Source organism: Diorhabda carinulata, chromosome 10 (assembly GCF_026250575.1).
Source record: "Diorhabda carinulata isolate Delta chromosome 10, icDioCari1.1, whole genome shotgun sequence".
Taxonomy (NCBI): Eukaryota; Metazoa; Arthropoda; class Insecta; order Coleoptera; family Chrysomelidae; genus Diorhabda; species Diorhabda carinulata.
In genome coordinates this window covers 16542703-16569383 of record NC_079469.1, presented here as the reverse complement: position 1 = coordinate 16569383, position 26681 = coordinate 16542703, and the positions used below count along the sequence as shown (strand labels likewise).

The following is a 26681-nucleotide window of genomic DNA, read 5'->3' as shown; positions in this document are numbered from 1 at the left end:
GTTAATATTTATTAATAATAATAAGATTCCAGAGCAAATTTGTTTATTGATGGATGTCTGTAAAAGATCGTTGTATAAAATTCTGTTATGAAAGCACGTCACTAATATAGTATTCAGAGCATAAATATACGTCACGAAGTTTAGGGAATCCGTTTACAATTTACTTGGATGTTAATTTATCACAAGAGAACAAGATAGCGATATCCCAGAATCATCTTTATGAGTCTATGGAAATTTAGTAAGTCGGTCGGTTTATGATGTCAGCGTATATCATCGCAACATGACATGTGGGCGTAGAACTTGATGTTTGCAATAGAACAGTTCTAGATGTACGAGGGCCACTTGGTTTACCTCGATAAACAACATTTTTTACGAACTCGTTGCCAAAACTGACAAATAGTAAGTCTAGTTGACAGTCTGACCCTGTAGAACCCATCCAGTCATCACGATACCGTTAATGTCGAAAAAAACTATCAATATTGCCTCGAATTTTGATTTGCTCTCTCGGTCCTCACCAAAGCGTTTACACCACTCAAAAACACGCGTACGAGATAGAGAATTTTCCCCATAGGCCTTTTGCAACAATTTATAGCACTCAGTCGGAGATTTTTTCAATTTAACGATAAATTTGAGATTGAAAGGTTGCACCTATTGCGCGATCTCGTTATTTTTAATAGCCAGACCTCGTATACTCGTCTCATTCTCTTGAATTTGAATTGATGAACTGTTTTTTTTTTTTAATTATTCCTGTGGCTTTCCACAGGGAGTATCTAACAATTTTAATGAGCTAAAAGATAACCATTCAACACGTTATTAACTCTTTATGTGGATCTACTACTTATGGACACCCAGAGAAACAAAATTAGATTTCATTTAGGGTAGAAAGTTCTAGAGTGACACTCTAGTGCTTTTCCGTGCTGTTACGAGGTTACAGTCAAATTTCAGAAGTTTGTAACTTCAATCTTTGGATAGAGATTAACTGCGACAGCCGGATGATCGACCAAAATGAAAGGTTCAACTTGATAAATATTCAGGTAGTTCCAATAAATTAAAAATTATTGGTATCGTAGGATATGACACGAAATTATTTGAACAAAATCATTAAAAGGATTCTATAAAGTTCAAATAAATCTGCCAATTTATTGAACAAGCCGTTCTGAGAGGCGTTCCATACATAAAACACACTCTGTATAAAAAGCGTTCATAATTCATTTAAGTCAAAGTTCTAATACATTCGACAAAAAACGATATCACGCACTAAAACGTTTCTAATTAAGTTTTTCGGGGAGGAAAATATTATGTCAGATGTTCTTTTCCGTTTAAATTCCCTGGTAAATCATAGAATGAAAGGAAAAGTATGACAAGATAATTAATGAGGGGCATCTATTTCAAGTATGTGAATGATATATTAAACACGATATTCATGATCCAAATGATGATCCAAAATATTTAGAATTCGCTTAAAAAAGTGTGGAGTCTAATTTATATAAATTAACACCATTAATAACAGATTGGAATATGAGACTTATAAATTTGATATACGTTTGTTAATGTTTGAATATGATTTTTTTTATCAAAGAAATACCAGACCCGGACACGCTTTGCTGTGGCTGAGTGATTTGATTTGAATAATTCTAATGACAATACAATTGCTCTCTCTTGTTGCTTGTTTATAAAATAGATCTGAAGAAATTTTGGATCTTCATTTGGCATTGGCATCAATAATCCAATTTTATGATATACCTGGCGTTGAATTTCGAATGTTGTCTCAAAATTACGACCATCAGATGACAAATCACAAACTTTGGATACTCCAAACGACGTCATTTGGAAGCAAGAATTTTCGTGTCTTACGTAGAAAATAATTTTGATTCATTTGAAATGCCAAAAAGAAGGGATTTCAAAGTATATAAAAATATTCGAAGTAATGTAGGCAACGAAGACAAAATTGAAGATTGATTTGAAAGAAGCGACGTTAAGTGGTATAGACAAAATAACACATGTATAGTGTGTAGTCTAAGAAAATATATCACATTAAAGTGTGGCGCCATCTATGAGGTGCAAAGGACAAAATTTTACAGTTCTCTGTAAAGAAATTCGCTTAAGGCGCCGTCTGTTCCAGACTTATGGAAACTACGATTAATAACAACAATCAACGTTGATGATCAGTTTATTATGAATTATTGAGACCATTAATTTGAATAATAACTATCCTATCATTTAATTCAAGATAAGAGCATCAAATAAACGGAGTTTCGTTGTTTTCGTGATAGATTTGTCTTTTCATATTTCATTTAACTTGGTAGTCGCTGATCTTGCCATAGTCAGACGACGGCGCATTTCGCTTTCGCATTTCCCAGTGTTGGTAATTAAGGAACCGAGATACTTAAAATTGTTTTACCACTTCGTAGCCGCAATTTCTGATGTTTATGGAGAATTGTTGTCTTATCTATCAACTATCATTATTTTCGTTTTGGATTTGTTTATTTTCAAGCCATATTTTTCACTGATAACAGACGGTCTGATCATAATTTCTGTTTTTGACGCTATTATCCGTGTTTCGTCGGCGTAGCGCAGGTTGTTGATCCGCCTAGAGCCTCTCTCATGACTTATTCACTATAAGCGTTAATCAAGAATGCAACCCTGTCTAACTTCTGGACCGTTCTAAAGGTCGCCGAGTAAACCGCCTCGATTCTGACTTTCGCACATATTTTTTTCTTTCTGACATATTGCACACTCTTACACTTTTGCCATACACCTCACACAGTTAAGAAGGAATGACCACGGGAGGAACGTTTTTTGCACACAGAAAACGAATCACAAAGCGTAGTTGATAGCTGGCCTGAGGAATTAAATGGAAGCTCGAACTTTCAAGGCCACCAAAACAAAAATGAACATTGTAGACAACTCGCCTGGGCGGGAACTGGGTGAAAAGGAGTCAAGCTACACGCCTGTTTCACAAAACGATTAGTTTCAAAATAATTCTTTTCGAAACAAGTTGAGCTGTTTCCAAAATCGCTTACTCACATAGAATCCTCAAACAAAAAGTCATATGATTTCAAAATATTATTAAATTTTCAAGTGAATCTGGCGTAAAAAGTTGTTTTTTCACTGTACAACGAAACTAAATACTTAACTGGATAGTTTATGAACTAAACTAAATAAACTCTGAAATGTTAAGTCAGATGAGAATTTCACGTACGCTTGGTTGAGTAAATATTAAGCACTCTACGTGGGAAATTTGCATACTTAGGTGGAAATTATATACCACTGGCTGAAAATCCGGTTTTTCAACCAACGCTGAAATTTGTTTCATGAATGTTTATGATGAGTTTTCAGTTTTATATATAAAAGAGAATGTATGGAGTTGTACAATACGAGAAAATTATATTTAATGGATGAGTCTCCTTTAATAGCTATGAGCAAATATTTCTATTCAAGTTCATCTTTCACGTAGTAAACCAAGTATGGGGGATTTCCTTTATGAATTATTTATGTTTATACATGAAACTGGTTTAGGTCAACTAGATATCAATACATCCTCGTAGTTATCTACGTCCACCAGGATCTTTGGCAATACAAACCGTTCAGAGCGGACTGCCGAAGATTATATTGATTAGTAAACATGATCGACGACTTAAGGACCCTTAGATAGCACCTCAGATCAATCTGCCGTTGAGTACTTCTACAGTGAAAAGGAGATTGGGAGAACTTGATCTTTTTAAAAGTGTAGCAGTGAATTAAACTAATTAAAAGGTTGCAGTGGGCGAAACAACATAAAAATTGGACACATGAAGAGTGGGAGAAAGATTTTAAGGTGTAATGAGTCAAAGTTTTTTTGTAAGAAAATTACAGCTACATAATTTTCTTATCATCGCAATTTCTCTGAAAATATCTTTCTACTATTTACCTCTTTTTATGATTAAAATGACCGTTTGAGTACTACAGTTGTTAGAGGAAAATCTGTGAAGAATACATGCCAGATTATTTATTTTGAAAATCTATAAAAGGAAAAATGGAACGAGAAAAATAAAATTGAAATCAATGACCTATTTGTGAAAGTAGATTGATAAAAAAATCTCTGTTGAAGGTCTCGAAAGGAGGATTAGAGAATAATTTGTTTGTGTTCAACTTGTTTTGCTTAACGGAATTACATCGTTAAACGTTCAACGGAAGTTTAAGGTCATTTCTCATTCAGAAAGAGATTAACGGTAGAAAAATGTTATATATTTTTTACTGGTATTACACCCCCGAGGCCAGTAAGGAATTAGAACGACCCTAACCAAGATATGAGTGGATAAGCAACGTACACATTTAGAAGAAATATGTAGTCTTTAAATTGAAATATTTTGTGCGCACAGGGACGCTGAAAAACTTTTGATTTTATTTTCAAGTAATCATTTATAAAAATCATCTATCTCGAGGATACCGTTACTGAAACCCACGTAATTTTCTTTTTTTTTTATCGTATTCCAAGTGAAAATTGAAATTTTTCAATTTAAGAAGATTTTGAATGAAACAGTTTTTCCAATTCCATAATAAAGGGAAAAAAACTAATAACGTGCATTATTAGTGAATATTCTATTTAAAAGTTTTTCAAATTATTTTCATTATTGATATAACCGTGGTGATTGCCTAGAAAAATTTCTATTTCGAATGATATATCTCTATAAAAACCATGAATTGTGGTTCGTAGGACCCGGGCACAATGGCTAAATAGCTGAGCCTTCGGCTCAATCAGAATCCACTTCCAACTATATAATTTTTCCATCATAGACCGATAAAATGAGGCTTCAAATTGGGTTGGCCATAAATTTATTAGAATTTATTGTTAAAAAAATTGTTTAATTACATTTGAGGAGAAGAAAATAAATAGAAATTTTTTGTATATGAGAGAAAAGTCCAAGCTAAAATGAGTGTATACTTTTATATGGATATAACTGTCAAGTCTTTTGTAAATATAATAACATAAACACAAACACGTTCAAAAATTATTTATTATTAGTTAATCGGTCAATATGTAACTAAAAGAGGGTTAAAAATTCACTTTTTGCACTTTTTTGAAAAGATCAAAAATGTAGTTTAAGAAATTTTCTACAAAAAAGGTTCCCTGTAATTTTTCCCTAAGAGCTGTCATTTTTTTGTAAAATGCGCTCAAACTTCGCTTCGGGGTCGCATCTTACTAAAAAGTTTTCACGACACGTAGAGTCTGAGGGAAATTACGTCCCCGGCCGAAGAAGAAACTGGAAAACTCAACATTTCATGACGAAAGAAAGTGTATTTTACTCGATAGAGTCTTTACTTTTCAACTGCATCTCTAAAATTTTCTTGGGAAACAACACGAACGGGATTGTTTTTTGCCGGTTGCTCGGGTGAACTTAAAACACATGTGTCTGTTACTCCGCTACACCCAGCAGCGAACCCTTGCTTGAGGTCGTCAATTAGACCACTTTAAAAGCAAATATTTCTTAAGGAATTGAAGATCAACATAACTATGTCTAATATATGGAGGGTAGAGAGAAGGAACAGTATTTCATATGGGAGAAAAGTCGAAAAAGTTTCCAGCTGAATACGATAAATAACAATTCGAAATGGCGCTGGTGTATACAAAAGGTAGGACGTAGTAATTGTAGATGAGTTGGAGTATGATTTACCCTAATGCTAATGTTGCGCCCCAATATTCGACAGAAATATTTTCTTGATATCAAAAACATAGCGAAAACTAATAATCACCGTAGGGAAATTGTTGTAAACACCTAAAAAATCACACCAACACCGACTCTAAACGACACATTTCGGTTTCGAACGAATTTAACAAGTATGAATTTGAGATTATCCTTATCAATTTTTTCTATGTAATATAAAGGGACGCCTATGTATGTACGGTATTTATGGACAATATAGCTGGGTTGCATGTAAATGTCAGGAAAATATAACAGTCGTGCGTAGGTTGCTTGCAGAATGTTCACTTGTGCTGGTTAAAATTCGGGAAGGTTTCGCAGTAATATTTTGTAACGCCAAGGTACATCTATTTGATAATTTAAAAGCGGGGCTTTATTCATTCGCATTTCAGACAATGAAAAGAAAAAAATACATTCATACATAAAAGAAACTCTGGCAGTTATTTCGTAAATATGCTTTACATAAGTAAAATCTTCAATTTACTAGAGATGCTTGAACATATAGCATTGAAATATCGGGAGGAAAATTTTATTTGTCAATTTCAACCAAGAAAAATCAGTTTGTTGTCAAGCCGCCATATACGCAAGTATTTTATCGGAATCAAGGTATTGGACCCATGGTCTAAACAACGCCATCTTTCTATTTATTTAAAGAAATTTATGAATTAAATGAATCTCACCAAGCCACGCCGATTTTACGGGTTACTTTTCCAAAGAAGATGATTTGGTACATTGTAATGATGCTGCAGGGTTTCTTCAAGAACTTAGTTTTCCAAAAGATTCTAGTGAATAGAGACTTTATAAAGTTCTGATGTTTTCTTTGTGAGTGGCTTCTTTCTGCTTACAAAGCTTTAGGATGCAATATGTCACGACTCATTTTTTGGACTTGCATTTTGATTACTTTCCTAAAAATCTTGGAGCCGTATAAGATGAACAAGGTGAAAGATTTCATCAGGATATAACGAAGATTGAAAAACGCCACAGTGGGAAATAGTCAGCGACAATGATTGCTGATTTTTGTTGGTTAATTCGCCCAGAAACGACGAAAAAGAAAAATCCACAAAATAACTCAAATTTTCCCACCATACAATGAGGTAACCGACTTCATTTTTTACTATAATTTAGTATTTTCAATGTAAAACTTGGACCGTGATATTTTTTTTATTTCGTTACGATAATTGATACTTCAATAATATTGTTTGTTTATTTAATAAACTAGTATATTGGAAATCTAAGTGTGGTGATTAATTTTTTGTCGGTTTCCGTGTTTAGAGAACAAAATATGATGGATTTGAGTGAAGTTCCATTTAAACATAAAAACTAATAAGGTAAGTTCAATAAAACTATATAAAAACTATTATAAAGAAGATCATCGAATAATAAAAAATTCCATAGCGGTTAAATGAAACAAAACAACAAAATTATAAAAACTGATATTGTGGTGTCGGAATGGTATAATCAGAACCGATAGAATTCATGTTTGTTATGAGTTATGAGCAGTATGTTAATGTCGTTGTTACGTACTAGTAACATTAAAATATGCTAATCCGTTAGTGGATTTAGACTCGTAAATGACATACTCGCGTATAAATCTTGTACAAAATACATTGATCCATCGGTAACATCGATAAATGGTGGAATATTTATTCGCACATACGTAACAGTAATAACATCTAACCCATAGTGTATCTATTCTGAACTATTTTGAGAAGACTTATTTGGAATCAATTATTCCCCTTAGGCGTCGGTTACGAATTATTTCAAAATAAATAAAACGCTCAACATCTTCCCCAAAGAAAAACTACGATGGCATCAAATCAGGACTTCAAAATATCAAAATAGAACGATTCCTCCGAATTCAAAGGTTGTAAAGGGAAACAAAACGCTCAGAATCAGAGAGAAATATTCTTTCCAAAAATCAGGAAGCATTCAAGACTTAATGGGGCAAGCCTGTTAATATCGTTGTGAATATTATATCTGACTTTACTTGTTAATACAACTAAATTTTTATGAAGCATGTAATCAAATTACTTTAAACAATTGGGACTAATTTCGAGAAATAGCCTTGGCCTTTATTCTCCGAAGACGCCCCTTCACAAGACTATTAATTTTCTCTCTCCATTAATCGGCGAACCAATATGTTTAAACGTGTCAGCAACACAACCAATTCATATATCATGTTACTCTAAAAACGTATAATATTATTCGCGTCAAAACAATAAAGGAGACGAGAAAAACGGATTTCGTGTTTTCATTCAATACTACAAAAAATTTGGAACAAAAAAAAAACAGTTTTCATGTTGAATCGACAACAAATTTATTCGCGGTTGAAAAACAAATTATATCGCAATTATACAATTTGATCGATACGTTTTTATTAAAATACGTGGAACGTGAAATGGTAAATAGACCGATTATTCATTTACGAAAGCTTGTATTTCTTCCAAACAACAATATTATCCCTTTGTGCAGTTAACACTTACAGATTCGATGTTTCCGCTGTTCCGATTCAAAATCGTATTGTAACATTTTGGAATTTATTTCTTTATTCTTATTTTTCTTTCACTCAACTTCGTTTTTTGTTTGTGAGTGAATCCGCAATCTCACGACACAATTTTGATTTGAATTTTGAAGTAGACCTCAAAATCTTTTCCAATTTGAATAGATAATATTCGATTGAAAAATCTCACGTTAGCCGGAATAATTTCTAAAGGGAAATAAATTTTTTTTAGGACAAATACATACTTTTGAGGCTTGGTATTGGGCATTTCAAATTTAATAATTTGAAAAATATATTTCTTGGTTTGTTTAAACGTTTACTGCATGAAAAATGCTTCCTTGCTTGATATAATGTTCGAACTAAAAAGTTTTTGAAATCCAAAATTGGTTTCTATTGTTTTTTCTTTTATTTTGAACTTTATATCATTACCGTTTTTCATTATATAAATTTTTCGTGTAAGCTACCTACTGTTTCATTCTAAATAATACCTTACACTACTAAATTAGAACCTTACATACATAGTAGTTTACAATTTGATGTGATAATTGTTTGAATATATTGGGGGCGACTCCATTCATTTATTATTGAATTTATTCCATTTGGTTAATGGCAAAGCTCAAAGTTCCTTTCGGATAATATCATAGAATTACATTTACCTTTTTGAATGTACTAAAACCTCTTATCTAAATTAATGATGAATAATTGCAACTGGTTGACAAAAAGAAAATCTCTTTTCGGATTAGAGGATAGAAACGACTTTTAACAAAAGAATATTTTATCGTTCTTGATTCTTTATCCTTTGTAACCGGAGAGAGACAGGACAATTAAAACTGAAAAGCAGAGAACGTTTTTAATTGTCATGGTAAATTTGTGAAGGAAATAGAATAAGCTCAGGAATTTACCTGGTTTTTTGGTTGGAAAATATGGGTTTGAAGAATCGACAACAATTATAATGTTACCCAAGATTTTATGCTTGTTATTTTTTCAATAGTATCCATGTTCTATTTAGTTATAAATATAGTTGTAAACGGTATGTCGGTCGAATATAGAAACATCCTGTATAAAGAATCGAATATTTAACTTTGTTTCTATAATCTTCCTTACCCAAACTTACCTTTTTCAATATATTTTTTCTTTCCAAAGTTTAGAGAAATATCACTACTTAAAAGTTTGTTACTTTTGTAACTCGTCTATATTCTTATATCTCATGGAACGTTTCCGCTCCAAATCGTTACGTATAACGCGTACTACGTCCTTTCCTCAGGACCGTCTCCTGATAATACATCGTTCTTAAAAGAGAGATTTTATCATAACACTTTATTCTTGAAGTAAAGAAGCGGAAAGGACGATATCCTGTTTCCTGTTGATTTCAATTTACGTTAAATATAAAATAGGTTTACAAAAAAAAAGACATAAACGTAATGAATGGTATACGAACAATGAATACCAAATAGAAATCAACCAAGAGAAAACAGTGGAGACAAGAAAGCAAATAATAAAAATTTATATCAAACGTTAAATTTCTACATCAAATAAATTATCATCAAACAAAATAACAAAATACAAAAGTTGAGTATGAGGAAAATATTTAAAAAATAGTAGTTAATGGGGGCGGACGCATCAAGGAAACTCCTTAATTCGTCCTCGGAGATAATATTATAGTTATATTATTCTGCTAAAATTTATCACATACAGATATTTTCGATGATTTATTTCTATTTTTAAATCGAATTAGTTCTTGCACTTATAATGGAACAATTTCTTATAGTGTGAGTGATTTTTTTGCTGGTATCTTTTTGGCAACACGTGAAACGTGCCTTGTGTTATTGTCAACAACAACGCTTGCAAATTATTGAATTTTACTATCAAAATTCATGCTTGGTTAAGAGAGTGAATCAAGCATTTCCAATTTATGGGCAGTTTGGTCGGCCTACTGAGGAAACTATTCGGAAGCTTGTGACTAAATTTCGAACCCAGTTTACACTATTGGACATTAAACCACTAACATCCGCCAATGTTACTGATGTTACTCCTACTGTTACTCCATTACGTGGAAAATTTGGGTATAAAACCTCATAAGATCGTATCTGAATTCGTATCTGCTGACCTTCAAGTAGAAGAAAAGTTTTCAAAAAAATCATTTATTTCATTGTTTAAAACGCGCAAATAACCATCCACAGACAAGTTTCTCCGAACTAAAAAAGTTCAACTATTTAATTTTCATTATTATCACACAATTTTTTTAATGACTACCGATCCCCAATTTTTTTTTGCAAAATTTATAATATAAATCTCCACAAGTCATAAAGTTATGAAACGTTTTTCTTACAGTTTCAAAATATCGGAAAAATATTTTCCCAATGTAAATAAGCAATGGACACGAGTACGATTTCCGTGGCGCCTGGATTTGACTATGCCATTTTGTAAATCGACCCAAAATAAGTCGAAAATGAGGATTAAATTTTTCGATATCTCGCTTCATTTTCGAGATATCGATATTTCAAATTAGAAAAATTTATTATTATTTAATATTTGTATATGTTACAGACTGAAAAATATTCCATATATAAAAGGATTAGTACGTTTAGAAAAGGACTGAGGATATTAGTTTATATGTGTAAAAAGCTTGTCTTTTAATGAACTGTCCAGTCCGTTTGTAAAAGGTCTAGTTTCTAAGATATATAAACACATTTTTTTTTATCTATTTATTATAGAAATGAGTTATACAAAAAAATACCAACTAATCTAACCTAACTTAAATAAATAACTTTTGAAAGCATTCAGAACGTACTTTTGGCTCGAAAGAGGATATTTTTACATTAAATTACTAAGTAAATCTTCGAACTATCATTAATTATTTTATAAATAATGAAAAACAACCTACAATTGTTTATGAAAAACATCAAATTATTCATGTATTTCTCGTTTGTTAAGTTATATTTATCACAGAGTGATGAAAGTTATCATTTTGCTATAAAAATCTGTTTTTTCAATATAATTTTGGATTATCAGGGTAAATAATATAAAAATTGAATAAAAAAATCTTTTGTTTATTAAATTACAACATTCATATTGAATTTGTAGTGTTAAAATATTCATTTGAAACGAAGTATTGAACGCCATCTGTTCAAATAAAGCGAATTTTGAACTAACGTTTGATTATCAAACTGTAAGTATCGATATCTCGAAAACGAAGCGAGATATCAAAAAATTTCATTCCTCATTTTTGATTTAAATGCTGTCGAATCGCACCGCCACGGAAATTGTACTCACGCCAAGCAATGGTAAAGTTATTCTTAATTTTAAACATTTTTGCTTCATACTAATTTTCGATATAATAAAAGTATTTTATTTTTGAGCAAAAATGGCATTTATCCGATGTTTGCAATTCATTTTTTTGACCATGGAGACCTGTATGAAAAAATAACTTTTTGTCGAAATATTTGATAACTATTAAAAAACTTTCTTTACATAGACACATTGTATATTATTCCTGTGAAAATAGTTACAAGCAAGGACTAAACAAAGAGGAAGGAATACGTCTTAATATTAAACCAAAAAAAAAATATATTGAGAACATTTCTATTTGTGAGATTCAACAAAAATAAATTTAACTTGAAAATAGTGTACACCAGAATCCGTTTCTGGGATAGCCATTGCGACATTTGAGATTTCCGGCAGATTCTTGCACAAACAAAATTTATCTTCTTGAACCGTTAATATTAATGACAGGCTATATTTTCAGGAATTGGTCTTTTTCGTTCCTTCGCGATAGTCAGCTCGTTGTTTCCGTCCCTGTGGCACTAAAATAATGTTACTCGTTTCAACATTGGCATAAATTGTTTGATCGCCATCGACACAATGTTTCAAGAGAACCTTTGAATGATAAAATAATGTGGGAGATATCTGAAAAAAACGAGAAAAGAATTTGCGCAGAATTGGAAACGGTTCCGCGGTTGACAATATTTTACTTGTTCATAATTTTGACAGTGGGCTGTCATGATCGATTGCTCCTCCTCGTCAGGCACCCTTAGCTGGAACCTTTAAACGTCACTGGGCATGTCACCTACCAACTTTTTGCTGGTGCTGATCGAATCAACCTCATCGTTACTTTAAGTTGCCCGAGTTACCGGTCACGCAAATGAGTTGGACCTGACAGCCATCACTCACCAGTTCGCGGAGGACTTTTTTTCACTCTAGTACAAACTTGAAGCACATCAGTTTGGCCGTTATCGTTAATTATAGCCATATCCTCAATAAAAGTTCTTTTCTTATTGTATCTTTCCAATTAATTGGAAAATTAATCAACCGATCCATCAAGAAATGGTATGTGTGAAAGAAAATAGCTTGGAAACAAGTCCATCAGCCACAGAATTTTCCAATGATACTATTTAGATTTCAATTTTAATATTCTTGATAAAATTTACTAATAGAATATAATTTATATGGGATACAATGGGTAGAATTGAATAAAAATCAAAATGATGTTGCGGGTTTGTGGAAATAAAACACCAAAATTATCGAGTTACCATCTATTCATCATCAGGGAATTAATTAATCGAGAATTGCGGCATTCAAAAAATAACATAAAATGATAGTAGACATGAATGTTTATCGGCAAAAATTAATTTATGATGCTTCTACTATTGGGATTTCTTTAACAGGTTTCTTCAACAAAAAATTTAAAAAAAAATTATATATCACTTTCTTTTATTTTGAAGAATATTTTACAAAAACTTGTTCACTATGACACGACTTAGAGCAATAATAAGGGGTGGGTTTTTTTATAATGATTAATACTGCTCCAATAATCCAATTAAAGTTTGAAGTTCAACAATTGAACAAATACATTTATTGTGCATCATACCTGTCCATTGGGATAGCGTTATATGCCTCACAAGTTTTTCTTTCATGAACATTCTACTCAAAAGTTCCCGAAAGCGGAATTTTCTGTATCAACCACCGTGAGATTGAGCTGATGCTGATATCTAATTCTATATCAAAAGAACGTATAGAATTTTTTTATTTTTAAACGGACTAGAACGAATTTGAACGTTCTGGATAAAATACTTCCACAAAATAAAGTTTTGCGATCAAAACGGAAACAGCCAGAGTCACACAAAAGATTTTTCCGGTCGCTGCTTTTCATTTTTTACAATCACTATTCCATAATACGGAGACTTGCAACTTTAAATGAATTGCAATTACCACCGCCGATTTGCAAATATGGAAAATGAGCAACCTGAGTAAATAGGTCAAAGTCCCCAAGTAAAATTATATCTTATCTTGAATTAAAAATGTCTGGCAATTGTACAGGTCGCTGATTTCGTCAATACTCCGTAACTAGTAGGTGGAGGAAATGACTTCAAAGCATGGCTCGTCACAAAAGGTAAAAACTTGAAGTATTTGAAGATTCGATTGAAAACTCAATATTCAGAAAACTAATTTTGTTAGTTGCACTACAAAAATTTCCATATTTTTTCTTCGATATGCAACATTCTCAATTGTAAACTGACCATGAATATGTGATAGATTCTAGTTTTTTTGTTCGATTAACTATAGAAGCGTCTTCTCAGTTTTTAACTATAATTTATTTGTTAAATTTTACATGACTACAATATTAGCTCTATTTTCCTAAGTAAATTCGAACATTAAAATAAGTGCGATATATTGACTAAGTTCTTGACGTAACGTACGAGTGGATCATATTTTTCTCATCCATAATCAAGAAGGCGACGACTTAAATCTATCGTGTTAAAGTATTATTAAAATAAAACACGAAGAGGTTGACTGTATACTTGATTTTTGATTGAAGATAAAGAAAAAACGGATAGAAAATAATTTATTTTGTTGCTAACCGCGGTGGTCTTTCCTTTGCAGATTCCCGTTCTGACGTGATTTTTTTCTTCATTTCCTCAAAACATCATAATGACATTATCAGGTCGAATCAAGGTTAACTTTAAAACAGTTATTATTTATAACTTAACAGTTAAAATAAATTAATTTTCTATACGGTTTCCCTTATCATGTCCGTGCATGGACCTCTCGGGATCACCTTATTGAAAGGTTATCCTAACGAGGTCCACACTAGGATCACCTTAGGTTGACCCTATTGAAAATGTAAAATTTTTCACGATTATGTCCATACAAGGAATTTACTTCGCCAGATAAACGGAACAAAATCAAGGTTTAACGTTATAAAAGAAAGGTTAAACGATTTCAATTACAAAATATATTGAACGATGAATTGATAATTAATGCAGAAACAAATAGAGCTTAAAATAATTTCCTGTTTTCATGCTTCGTAGATCCAACTACATTTAATCATATTTATGCAAAGTAGCATCGACTGACCATTTCTGAATTAATATGTACAAAACCATGAACATTTATATTCTATTATATGTAGTATAAATTACGCTATTGATTTTGAAAAATTTATAGTTCCATCGAATTTCCAGGACACAAAGGCGTTTAATATTGTAGTTTTAGATATACAAACAGAAGCTTCATTAATTAGAATTGAAATGTGTCACGCTCCCACAATTTCTACTACAATTTAAGAAATTTGGAGAATTGGAATATTAATTAGGTTACGATTACAATCATCATTATGATACTATTGAGACCGGATTGATTAGGTAATTATAGTTCACTTTCAAAAACACATCTATGTGAATTTTCTAGCAACGAAGAGAATATCCCACTGCAAAAATTAATGTCATCAAAAAAGAAATATTAGCAATTTTTTTAATGACATTTGCTTTTTATAATTGTAGGATATTTTCAATATTCTTCCACAAAACGCCCTACTACAATCGATATCAATTTATACAACAAAACACCGTCAATCAAAATATATTTTCCAAAATAATTCTTGAATCCTGGATATTGCAGTGAAGTTTTAATAATTTAGCCATAACTCGAAAACTGGCACCGTTGCGTCATTTCATCCTAGCAAATAGGCTCTTTTTTCAGTTTTTCTGCCCTGAAGTTTGTATTGTTTCGGGAAATGGGTGACTCAAATTACAAGAAACGTGTCGTGATGCAATTCCATTAAATTAAATATAACAAAAACCTACCAAAATAATTCGCAAACTGCAGTAGGTGTATAAAAAGAAATATTTGTCGGAAACACGGGTATTTGAAAAGGCGGAGCAGTTCGAAGGGAGGCGTGAATAAGTCGATTAACGTAAAGCAACTCCAGTTACCACTCTTACCGATGCAAATGTCGACCGTTCCAGCACACTGATCACATATACGAGGATATTCTTAGCCTACTATAGAACCAAACAAAAATTCAATGTCAAAATATTTTTTTACTCAACATATTCTCCTCTCAATTGGATACGTTTATTACAGCGAACCTGCAACGTCTCTAGACCTTCAAAAAAAAATGTTTCTTCTTGCTCTGCAAACCAGACCTCCGCAGCTTTTATTACCTCATCGTTGGAATAAAATTTACGACCTTTCAAACCTTTTGTCAGTTGAGGAAAGAGATGATAGTCGGATGGAGCCAAATCTGGTGAATAAGGGGGTTGTTCTAGTAACTCAAACCACAAATCATGAGATTTGTGTGGAGGGGCGTTGTCCTGCAAAAACAAAACACCAAAGCTTTCTGCATTTTGGTGTTTTGTTTTTGCAGGATTACGCCCCTGCACACAAATCTTATGTTGCCATGCACAAAATTCGTGATTTAAGGTTTGAATTACTAAATTTATTCACCAGATTTGGCTACGTCCGACTATCATCGGCACACGAATATCAATATCAAAGATATACGTAAACCTTCAGTGTATTATGTATAGTCATTTAAACACTTCTATAAAATGTTATGAACGATAATTGTCTTCCATATTATTTTTTTTTATTATTCTGCTTCCTCAAATTTGTAGGATTGGATAGCTTAGTCGTTAAAAATTTGATATTACTATTTAACAACTACGTATAAAATGAACATGAACGTCGACATAAATTACGGAATCGTATTTTATAGCGAACAATGAAAATCTTCATTTTATTTGGCGTGAACTATGACCGGTTTAAAATGATACACGAGTAAATTGAGCCATTACTGCCATTCAACAGTATACTCATGTTGCAAATATAAGTAGGCGAATACATCACATAAAATTTTTCATTATTTAGCCTAATTGACAAGTTAAAAAAAGATAAAATAACAGAATTAAACTGGGTAAAACGTGCAACAGCTCATTAAATCTGAATCTTGCTTTTTATTTGTAAAAACAAATCCGTATTGTTGTCATATATCCGTATTCAACAAACTTTGCTGTTGAGGTGCCTTTCAAAATAACTTTATATGAGGCATCGTATGCTCAAAGTTAACCATTTTTTAATTATTTCACATTTTCGAAATTTTTTGACACGTGCAGCCCTCCACTAAAAAAAATATATTTCTAATTTTAAGTAAGTCAGGTCGAATATTTTTGGGATTTGGACAAATAACACTGACAGCTTTCAAAATCTGTGAAAACCTTGATAAAAATTTATATAGGGTGTTCAGAAAATGGTACCGAATTTCGCTATCTAAAAACTTCGAAAACTTAATTTTTTATTAAATAGCAACCCCCATTTTTCTCTTTACCATTGGATTCTACACTCTAAAACTGAATGTTCGGAATGGTTGCCGTCTTTTACCATCTTTTATACGACCCCAAAGAAAAAAATCTAATGGGGTGATATCCGCTGCACGGTAAGTGTATCAGGGGTGGGTCGTGGTCTATCCGGATATCGCAAACGGAAAATATCGCAGGCTCGTTTAATAACCCTATCACATTCCCCGTATATTACCATTAAATTAAAATAATTTTCATTAATAAATCCTAAACAGGACGTAATTAACACTTTTGCAACATTTAAACGTCAAGTTGTTTTCAATGTTAATAAGTGAAATTCGGCACCATTTCCTGAACACCCTATATAAGAAGGTTTTCACAGATTTAGAAAGCTGTCAGGGTTATTTGTCCAAATCCCTAAAATATTCGACCCGACTCACTCAAACTTAGAAATATAATTTTTCTAGTGGAGGACTGCACGTGTCCAAAAATTTCGATTATGTGAAATAATTAAAAAATGGTTGACTTTAGGCATACGATGCCTTATATAAAGTTATATTGAAATTTTGCGTAGATTCCAAAAATTTAATAAAAACCATAGCATTCCGTTCAATATAACGAAGTTTGGGTCCATTTCCGGTATAACCGGGAGTTTCAGAAAACTGAAACAAGCATTTTGGGAAACCCATGCAAGCAAATTTTCAAAACACTAGTCGCAGTACTATTCCATATACGATTCAGCTCGTCGTGAAGAACCCTGTACAACGATTATCTCCAGTATTTATCACCATACATATATATTAACCATTCGCCATAATTTTATCTTGTTATAATAATCTGTTCAATCATTAATAATCCAATATACTAATCAATTATAACTCATAACTCAACCAACTAGTAGAGTCTGACGGCGCGTTTTCTATGTGATATTTCCAAAAAGTCATTTTCCAAATTTATTCTATTCTGTCCTTTTTTTGATGGTCCAGGTTAAGAATAAACATCTGGTTGATCTATATTATATATTTCATATCAATAGCTCGAAGAACCGGATAAAAAGTGGCGTCATTGTCTTTGAAATCCATTTCTTTTCATATTCATATTATTGGATTACGATCCCCACAAAAAAAATGGGATCTATTTATTTTCAAGATAGACACGAGGAAAATAAAAGTACGCCTGGGACTTGCCGTCGAAACTTCTCTTCGTATTACGTTTGTTTTCGATTTTGAAAATAAATGCGATTGTTATTCTTTATTAACAAGATTAGAAAAATATCACAATAAAACAAAAATATATAACAGCAGCTTCAACGACTACGATCCTATAAAACAATTCATCGACTGCAGGTGTCCGGAGTTTTAAACTTCTAAGGCATGACAACGAGATGATAAACGCTGGCTCCGATTGTTTACGTGTTGTGTTTCTTGTAAATGAAAATACTTCAGTGAGTAGTTCAAACACATTAATTTTGTACATAATTTCAAATTAATTGGAATGAACAAAAAATTTTTCCAAATTTTACTCGTAAGGCTTATCCTGGTCTTATATTTCAAAGTTTGTTTTCAATTAACTGTAAGTTCAGCCTGTATTAAAAGAAAAAATACCACAGAATTTTATTTTCTTTTTCTTTCTGTTCATTAAATAACTTCCTCTACCGATAATTACCCTTTACTTTTTAACACATCTCGAGGCGCATTTCTTTCTTGATTTCCCCATTGACCTGTAGCTTTACACAATTAATTTGAAACTCTGCAAATATTAGCTTCTATATCTGGACAAATATATACTTTGAGATATTTCACTTTCGGGAAGGAAATGCTATTACCGCTTATTTTCTTCTGTAAATTATACTACTGTAGTATTAGTCCAGTAAACATTTGCAAAAACGTGAAAAATGTGGTAAAGCCCCTAAAACTTAGCTTGGGTGGATAATCTAAGGATTGAGCCCATCACCACAAAGAAGAAGCTCCTAAAAATATGAGCGATAGCTCAATCGATCCAGAATGACAATTGGAAAAAGGTGTTTTGAAGATTTCGCAGTACGCCAAAATTTCCAATTGTTATCAAAAAACTAAGACTAAAAAAAAGGCATTTTGTATTTTGTTTACAACTCGAGAAATATTAAGAGGAAATTTCCAATAAAAAATTTCTATCTGTCCCGTTGGATTTATACTTTTCTCGTTATTTTTCAAAAAGTTATGCAATTGTTAACTTACAAATTTTTTGCATTCTCCATTTGCATAGATGCCCGTCTAAAATATATAATTGTTCTATAAATTTTTTTTTTCGTGGACCCTTTCTTATAAATTTAGGTTTGATTTTTCAATAAAATTACCTCAAAACAATCTTTTAGATCGTTCTTTGAGGTTTCATTTTATAATGTGGTTTTTTTGAATTTCACTCATTCTTGGGGCTCACAGAGCGCTCCAAAAGTGCCTGAGCGCGTCTATGCTCATGACATTGTGCCAAAAACAAAATATTTGTAATCATTTCAATTTTTTTTATTTTTCTTTTTCCTGAACGGTGCATTTTACGTTATTGTAGTTGTAAATAGATACAAAACCTACAAAGTTGCTATAATGAATTTTCAATCCGACCAAAATCGTACTTTCTGTGTCTACAGATAATATTTGTCACGACACTGCTCTATTTCTTTTCCATCTCTTAGGCGATGGAATTATCATGAATCCTCATAGATGTGAATATTATTTTTCAATTTCTACCCTAAACACAAAGTCCCTTATGAGTGGAAAATAAGAAATATGTTCTCAATAGGACATGTATTCAAACGAATCTATATTGTTGACTTCTAGTTAGTAAGATACTCCAAGAGTGAAGTGGGTTTACACTGAAAAATTTGAAATAAATTGGTTTACGTTGATATTTACGTGTTTCGTTTCAGTTGTTATGTTTACTTATACTAATATCTTTTGTTTTCAAGTATTTATATTCCGAAAAAACGGTAAAACAATCCATTTAAAATATAGAAAGACAGTTCTATTTAATTGCTAACTTGTTCCTATTGCCTTGACTAGCGAACTCTAATTTATCATCTAGACATCTCTCGAGCCGTTTCTTTATATTAGATCTTTTAGAAAATTTCCAACAAAACAAATCACCCTACTAACGACAGCTCAATCCATTTTCGCTTTATTCTTTTGAAGCTTGTCCCGAGGCCTGATGGATCTAGGTAAAGAAGTTCCGACGTCCCCATCTCTTTCTGATAATAACTACCACGTCGCATTACATTATTCGATCTATTGAAGGAAAAGTCTGATTAAGATACTTTGAGAAATGTGTATACGATATATATCAAAAGTGAATTATTATTTTTTAGACGACGCCATCTGAAAGTTGTTCGTTCTGTATTCACTTATATACCGAAAGTTGCGTTTTGAGTGTTCCATGTAGTAAAATTGACAGTTCCGTACTGCAAAACACTTTCGGTACGCTCTGGAGTAACCACTTCAATGTTGACAGTTGACAGGTTCATTTCGATGATTTTGCATAACTTCAAATTTTTAATTTTCTGAAATTATTTGTTTTATTCGAAGTTTTGTCAAAGTAATGAATAAGAGTTACTCGAATCCACGCCACTTGATCTCACCGAAGAAAGCAATGAGACCGATAAATATCGTACAAGGTACGAAAAACTGTACGAGCTCTTTATGAAGTGGTGTCACCAGAAAAAATTATAAATAATATGTTTATAATTCTCTATTATTTATTTTCTTTCCTCAGTGCAATTGGAAAAGTTTTGGATCTTATGCGTCGTCTAAAAAATGTTGTGTACGCCTCGGCTGAAATACTAGTTTGTTGGACTATGTAGCACTTTCATTCCTTGGCATACAAATAAATATTTCAGTTGAGAAAGTAGCTTCAGATCGTTATCGATGCTTTTACTAATGAAGTATATTCAAACGTATAGAAGAGGAAAACTGAAATTGTATTACAATTAACACAAAATCTCGATGTATTACTTAACGTAATAAAAAATAACAGTGAAATTGCGAATTCACGAGTATACGAATCTAATTATCCGATATTTCCAGCTGAATGCTATCTATGCTAGGGTTTTTCCTGATTGAAGTCAAATAAAAAAGATGGGGGTGTGATTGTATCTGACTCTAGATCAGTACTGTGTGTCATTTGGGTTAAGGGACATGTTGGAATACATGGTTTCAGTACTAAATGGAGTTTTTTGTAACTGAAGCAAGAACTTTTCCAGCAGATTTTTGGACACGAAACTTTTTAGGTCTTGGACAACCAGAGTGTCGTCATTCCATCGATTGTTGCTTCGTAGAAATGTATCCTCAAGTCTCATCCATAGTAACAATTCGGTTTAAGAAGTCTACATCGTTTTCAAATCGAGCACAGATCGAACGCGATGCTTCTACCCTTGTACGCTTTTGGTCAACATTCAAACATTTGGGGATCCATTTTGCAGCAATTCTTCTCATATCCACATTGACGTGAACTATATGATGAACGCGTTCTAGCCCAATGCGACGGTCTGATAAAATCATGTCATGAACTGCATCGATATTTTCAGGGACTAACACAGAAACTGGCCTTTCCGATCGGTCATCATCTTCAATGGAAAATTTACTTCTTTTGTAGTTTGCAGTCAAATTTTTCACGGTCGCATACGAAGACATTGATTACCAAAGGTATTAAGCACGATCAAGGCTTCATTAGTAACAAAGAGCTTCAAGTCGTTGTAATGACCTACCTGATGTCACGACAGACTTCTTTGTAGAGGGATCGGAGAAGCCGGTCTCTTATTAATGATAAACTTTTCAACATCTATAATTTCGTAGATAAAAGTGTCTGTACAAATGGTGATAAAATTATCAAAATGAGTTTCTTATTTATGACAACCTCGTAAATAAATACTCAATTTGCTATTGAATATTGTAGCATGAGTATCTACATTATTATATTTAAGCTCTTTAAGTGGGTATCCAAATTGCAGGCACTTTATTTTCCACTGGTGTAGAAAAGTCTCGATTCTCATACATTTAATTAACATTATTCATTCTTGGATTGTATTAATCATCAATTGCTCAACAGTATAAACTAAATGTATGAAAATTAAACATTAAACGTGACAGCTAATTTTATACTGTTCGTAAACAGCATACCTATAAGTTAAGTAAATGAATATACTTGCAAAATATAAATCTACTTTATTTGGACAGAGGGGGTTTTCTATTTATTCATTGGATGTAGGTAGCACACCGTCCTTTGGTCGACAGCTAGTAAATTTGTAATTCCGATTTTATGAAGGTGAACAAGAAAACAACGAACTTTTTATAGCCGTCGAGTATTTTAAAATTGATTAAATGCAGGACTTTCCAGCAATAATCAATATTACCTATGGAAGAAGTTTTACTATTTAATCTTTTTACTCACTACAGAAATTTTATAATTTCTATTGAATTCTGTTTCTTTTGTTTTTCTCACACTGGTGAAATATATCCATCGGGGAAATATTCATTGTATTCATCTTCACGTTGATTAAGTTTTCTTTTTTCATATTTATACGCTTTTCGACATAAAACATTCACTTTTACAGCGTAATCTCATTTTAACTGTAAACTCCTCCTCTTTCCATTATCCTCCAAAGGATAAAGTGACACCATTTATATTCAATTCAGCAGTTGTTTCCATGCTTGCCTATCTTTTCAGCATGATTCTTCTTCTTCTTCAAGTACCATACACTTTGCAGCGTGTAGGTGTTCTCTTGTCCAAAACTTCTAATTCATTATCTGAAGGCACCCCTCTTCTGTACGACGAATAACTGTTGCTGCACCCTGAAGCAACACCAGTCTCTTATATTCCGTAGCCAGGAATGTAGTTTACGCCCTGGTCCTCTCCTTCTGTCGACCTTTCCCGTCAATATTAGCTTGAGAGTTGAAAATCTCAGTCCTCACAAGATGTGTTTCCAAATAAGATACTTTTCGTTGTTTAATTACCGCGGACGGTTCTCTCTTCACACCCGCTCTCTTCAGTACTTCTTCATTCGTCATGTGCCCCGTTCATGGAATCCGTTCTGTTATCCAATTTCCATAAGATTATAGATTTTGTGGAATATTTCTATTTCCTCCTTGACCACAACTTTTGAGACCTCTACCGTTATTAGATCGGCACCTGGTGAAATTTTATTTCGGAGAAGTTTTAAGGCGTTTTCAACTTCCGATCTTATTATATCAGGCACTCGAGGGGTAGTTATTCCTTCTTGCAGTTGTTCCAAATTACTCGAAACATTTATGTAACAAACAAAAATATTATACCGAAGGTATACTAAAAATAGTGACATTATTAACGATAAAACTTGGCTTTTTTTGGTCGATTCACTCCGAAAAACCCACTGTTTTGACTGTTATTCAGTTTTTAGAGTGTTGTGGTTGGAAAGACGGAAAGTTTTCTTTCACCCAGTATTAAAAATTGTGTATCGATGCATATCGCTTCTATAATCTTTCGCACTTTCAACTTCCGACCTTACACTAGGCTTATTTAATAGATAACATAACAGTAATACTTATCTAACTTATATAATTTATTAAAAGTCTTCGGTTACTTTCCTATGTCGCTCCGTTCATTATTTACTATTTATTATAAACTAGTTTTTGTCTTTATAATAAATACATAGACAAACAAAAGAGTTTCCATAATTCATGGTGATTATTTTTTGTTTCAGATGGTCTCAAGGATTATTATTTCACCAAGGTGCAGTCGATTGTGCGCGAGCAGCTCTTCTTCTCCCTCTTGGAGTTTCAATTCTTCACTGCCAACCGGTCCAAAAATGTTCTTTAGTAGAAACGGCATTTCTTCTTCTAGTTACAGTAGCTACGGTAAATATGCTCACAACGGTGCTAAATGATTCCCCAATATTTCCTGACGACGATGAAGCTGCCGGAGATGTGGCAACGGCAGCTATATCTGACGCACCGCTTCTAATGGACTCGCCGCAATGTGTGCTATTCGGTACTTTCATGATTTGGTTTGCTTCGATTACTATAAATCTGGGTCCTACCTTTTTATCAGGTAGTTATAATTTTTTCTATTAACAATCGAATCCATTGAATTCACAGATTTCTTTAGCTCTGTTACTATCCACACATAGTCATCTAAAATTGTTTCTTTACAAATTATGTCACTTAACTACACTTGCTATTTAAAAAAATGGGGTTTTTTATGGTTATGAATTTTGTATAAGGAGTTTTAGTTGGAACATAGTGCGCAAATTTGTTAATGAACTAAGAAATTCTGTCATCTTGCAAGCCCATAGAATGTGGAGTGCCCCAAGGTTCAACGACATCGCCTTTCTAAATATCAATGGTAAAAGAAGTTTTTTGCAGACGATTCAAGTTTCTCTTGGAGCGACCCTGATCTCACGGCACTTCATAGGACATATTTAGTGACCATTGATTGACGTTGTTGAATCTGTAAAATTCTTAGGGCATCTTATGGAAAATTAAGTTCCTCCTGCTGTGCGCTGATTCCCAAAGAACTGAACTTATCCACCACTTTAACAGTCTATTATGCCCTTCTGAGTCGCATCTCCGATATGTCCTTCCCTTCTGGGGTACGTGTGGTGCGACTAAATTTGAGCGAATCTTTCTTTTCTTTAAATGATAGATTCTGACTCTTTCTTCTTTATTCATTTTTGAATCCGTTTGCCTAATTCGTAAGCACGCTCCTCCTCCCATTCCAGACCTTTACCTACTTACTCAACCTTCAGAATTAGTTATGTGCTCAATATTTTACAATGCATTAAAAAATGCACAATCACTTGCCAATTGAAATCAAATCGATGTCATATTTTCATAATTATTCCTTTGAACTATTCTTTTGCACATTATGACTTGTTTATTGCACGGAAATCAGCAATATAGGGTTCCCAGATACTTGAATTTTAATTTTGGAATAATTTACCTTCTCCCTAAGCAACATACACATTTAGAATCGTGATATTAATATTCTTGTTTGTCTTGTTTTATTCTTATATGTATTTTATTCTATAATGATTTTTTTTTTTTCAATTTGGGAGTATATGATTCTATGTTAACTATAATATAGTTGAAAACGTTTCAGGTGCACTAGCGGCGCAAGGAGAAAGCGGTCACAAAGCTCCTTCGTGTCCTCTAATACATGGTCCTCTTCGTCACTACATCCTGAATGCCCTTTGGATAGCGGTGAATTTGGTATGCGTCTTTTTGACTCTTTTTCACCTCAAAAAACTCCATCGAGACTTAACTAAGGCAAATGTAGAGGCGGTACGTGTAGCAGGATTAGTTACGACGTTAGTGAACGTGACTGGAGGTCCACCGAATTGTCATATGAATACTACAGAAGATGGGGTGAGTTTCAACATTCTTATACAGTGTTAACTTTAATAAATAATTTTTTTAATGAACCTTATTATTTAATAATTATGAACTGAAAAACCATTCCGAAATTATTTTACTATGACATAGATAATATGAATCGTCGATGGCTGAAATATTTCATCTCAATTTTGATTTAATTATTTCATCACGTATAATTTCTCCGTTCATATTCTGTCATATTGTAGATTTCATTATCTATTTACTACCTGAGTTGATGCCTGTAAATCAAATTTGATGGACGAGTAGCATTGATACCAGCGATAAATGTGATATTATGTGTATCAATATATGTGTTGGCAAGCAAAAGTTTACCAAAAGTAATAAAATATACACTTGGAAATCGATCGTTTTCAATATACGAGCACGATACGAGGGTTTTCAGATAAAAAACAAATATTTATAGTTAGGTTTTATTTTAGAGGAAGAGCCAGTAACCAATTTTAGGTGGTTATTTCAAAAGTCACGAAACTTTCCACAGTAAACTGAAAATAAAAAGCCACTTCTGACAGTTCTGTGTGGTCGGGGTAGACTACCATAAGATTTTGAAAGATTTTTCCGTACCTTTGACGCAGATATTCTTTTGGTCATTGTCAAGGATACTGTGATAGTGGATTGGCTCCCTAAGATTATTTTCCCAATTTTAAAAAATCGCTCGGTGGAAAGCGATAGTAGATTTTCTTCTTTATCTTAAGGCACGAGGTATTTTCAACTATCACTATTTTCTAATATTTCTTTGAACACAATTTGTAATTACATTCCGATGTAATTGAAAATGTTTGAATATCTTTATAAAAATCAAATTTCAAATAGGAACTATTCGTTCTTGAAATTCGATCAAGTGCGCTTATGAAATTTTATTAATTTATTCCGTTCCCTCATTCCTGATTGGACTATAGTCAGTTATCATTCGGAAAAATCTTCCAATACAACAAAGACGGTAAAGTACACGTAAAAAATAAATTTAAGTAAATATTTCAATATCAAAATGAACAAAAAATATTCAATGTTTATTACTTTTCTAAAACATTTCTCGATTCGAAATAAATTTTTTTTGTCGACCAGCGTAATTGAAATGCTAATAGGTTGTGAGCTGGTTGATGTGTAATCGACTGAACATGAAGCGGACGGCACTTCAGGCACTAAAAAGCGATTTCCCCGCCCAATTTATATTTATCCAATATATATTGGAAAATCGAAAATTTCTACTTAATTGATAATTCCGAAAGAGTTATTGTATATAATGAATTATAAAAACCCCAAATACCTCTTTCTTACATCACGATTTTGATGCATTAGCAAGTATGAGAAGAATATTCAATAATCTCAGAGAAATAAGCGTTTTTATATTTTGACTCGGGATTTTCTGTATAAAATAGTTAGACTTGTTAATGCACCACCCTCTATTATCAGCCATTATTTTCTGCGACGTTTAGCTGATACCAAAGCTGAAAAGTTATCGTTGAGGGAACGGTATTTATATGCTACGTACACTAGCAAAAGTTTGAAACTTTTCAAAGGTTAAGTTTGC

General features: G+C 32.6%; 2 protein-coding genes across 5 annotated transcripts in view; one reads left to right on the top strand and one right to left on the bottom strand.

The window, feature by feature from the left end:
* Positions 1-26681, bottom strand: part of LOC130898860 (midasin) — a 103719-nt gene that overhangs the window by 53809 nt on the left and 23229 nt on the right. The window lies entirely within an intron of this gene.
* The window catches only part of LOC130898862 (uncharacterized), a 54177-nt gene that overhangs the window by 22894 nt on the left and 4602 nt on the right, over positions 1-26681 (top strand). For all 4 annotated transcript variants that reach the window (XM_057808425.1, XM_057808426.1, XM_057808427.1 and 1 more), the window contains 2 exons: positions 23461-23807; positions 24858-25123. In XM_057808425.1, coding sequence (XP_057664408.1) covers positions 23461-23807; positions 24858-25123 — 613 coding nt within the window. The remainder of the gene's footprint in view (positions 1-23460; positions 23808-24857; positions 25124-26681) is intronic.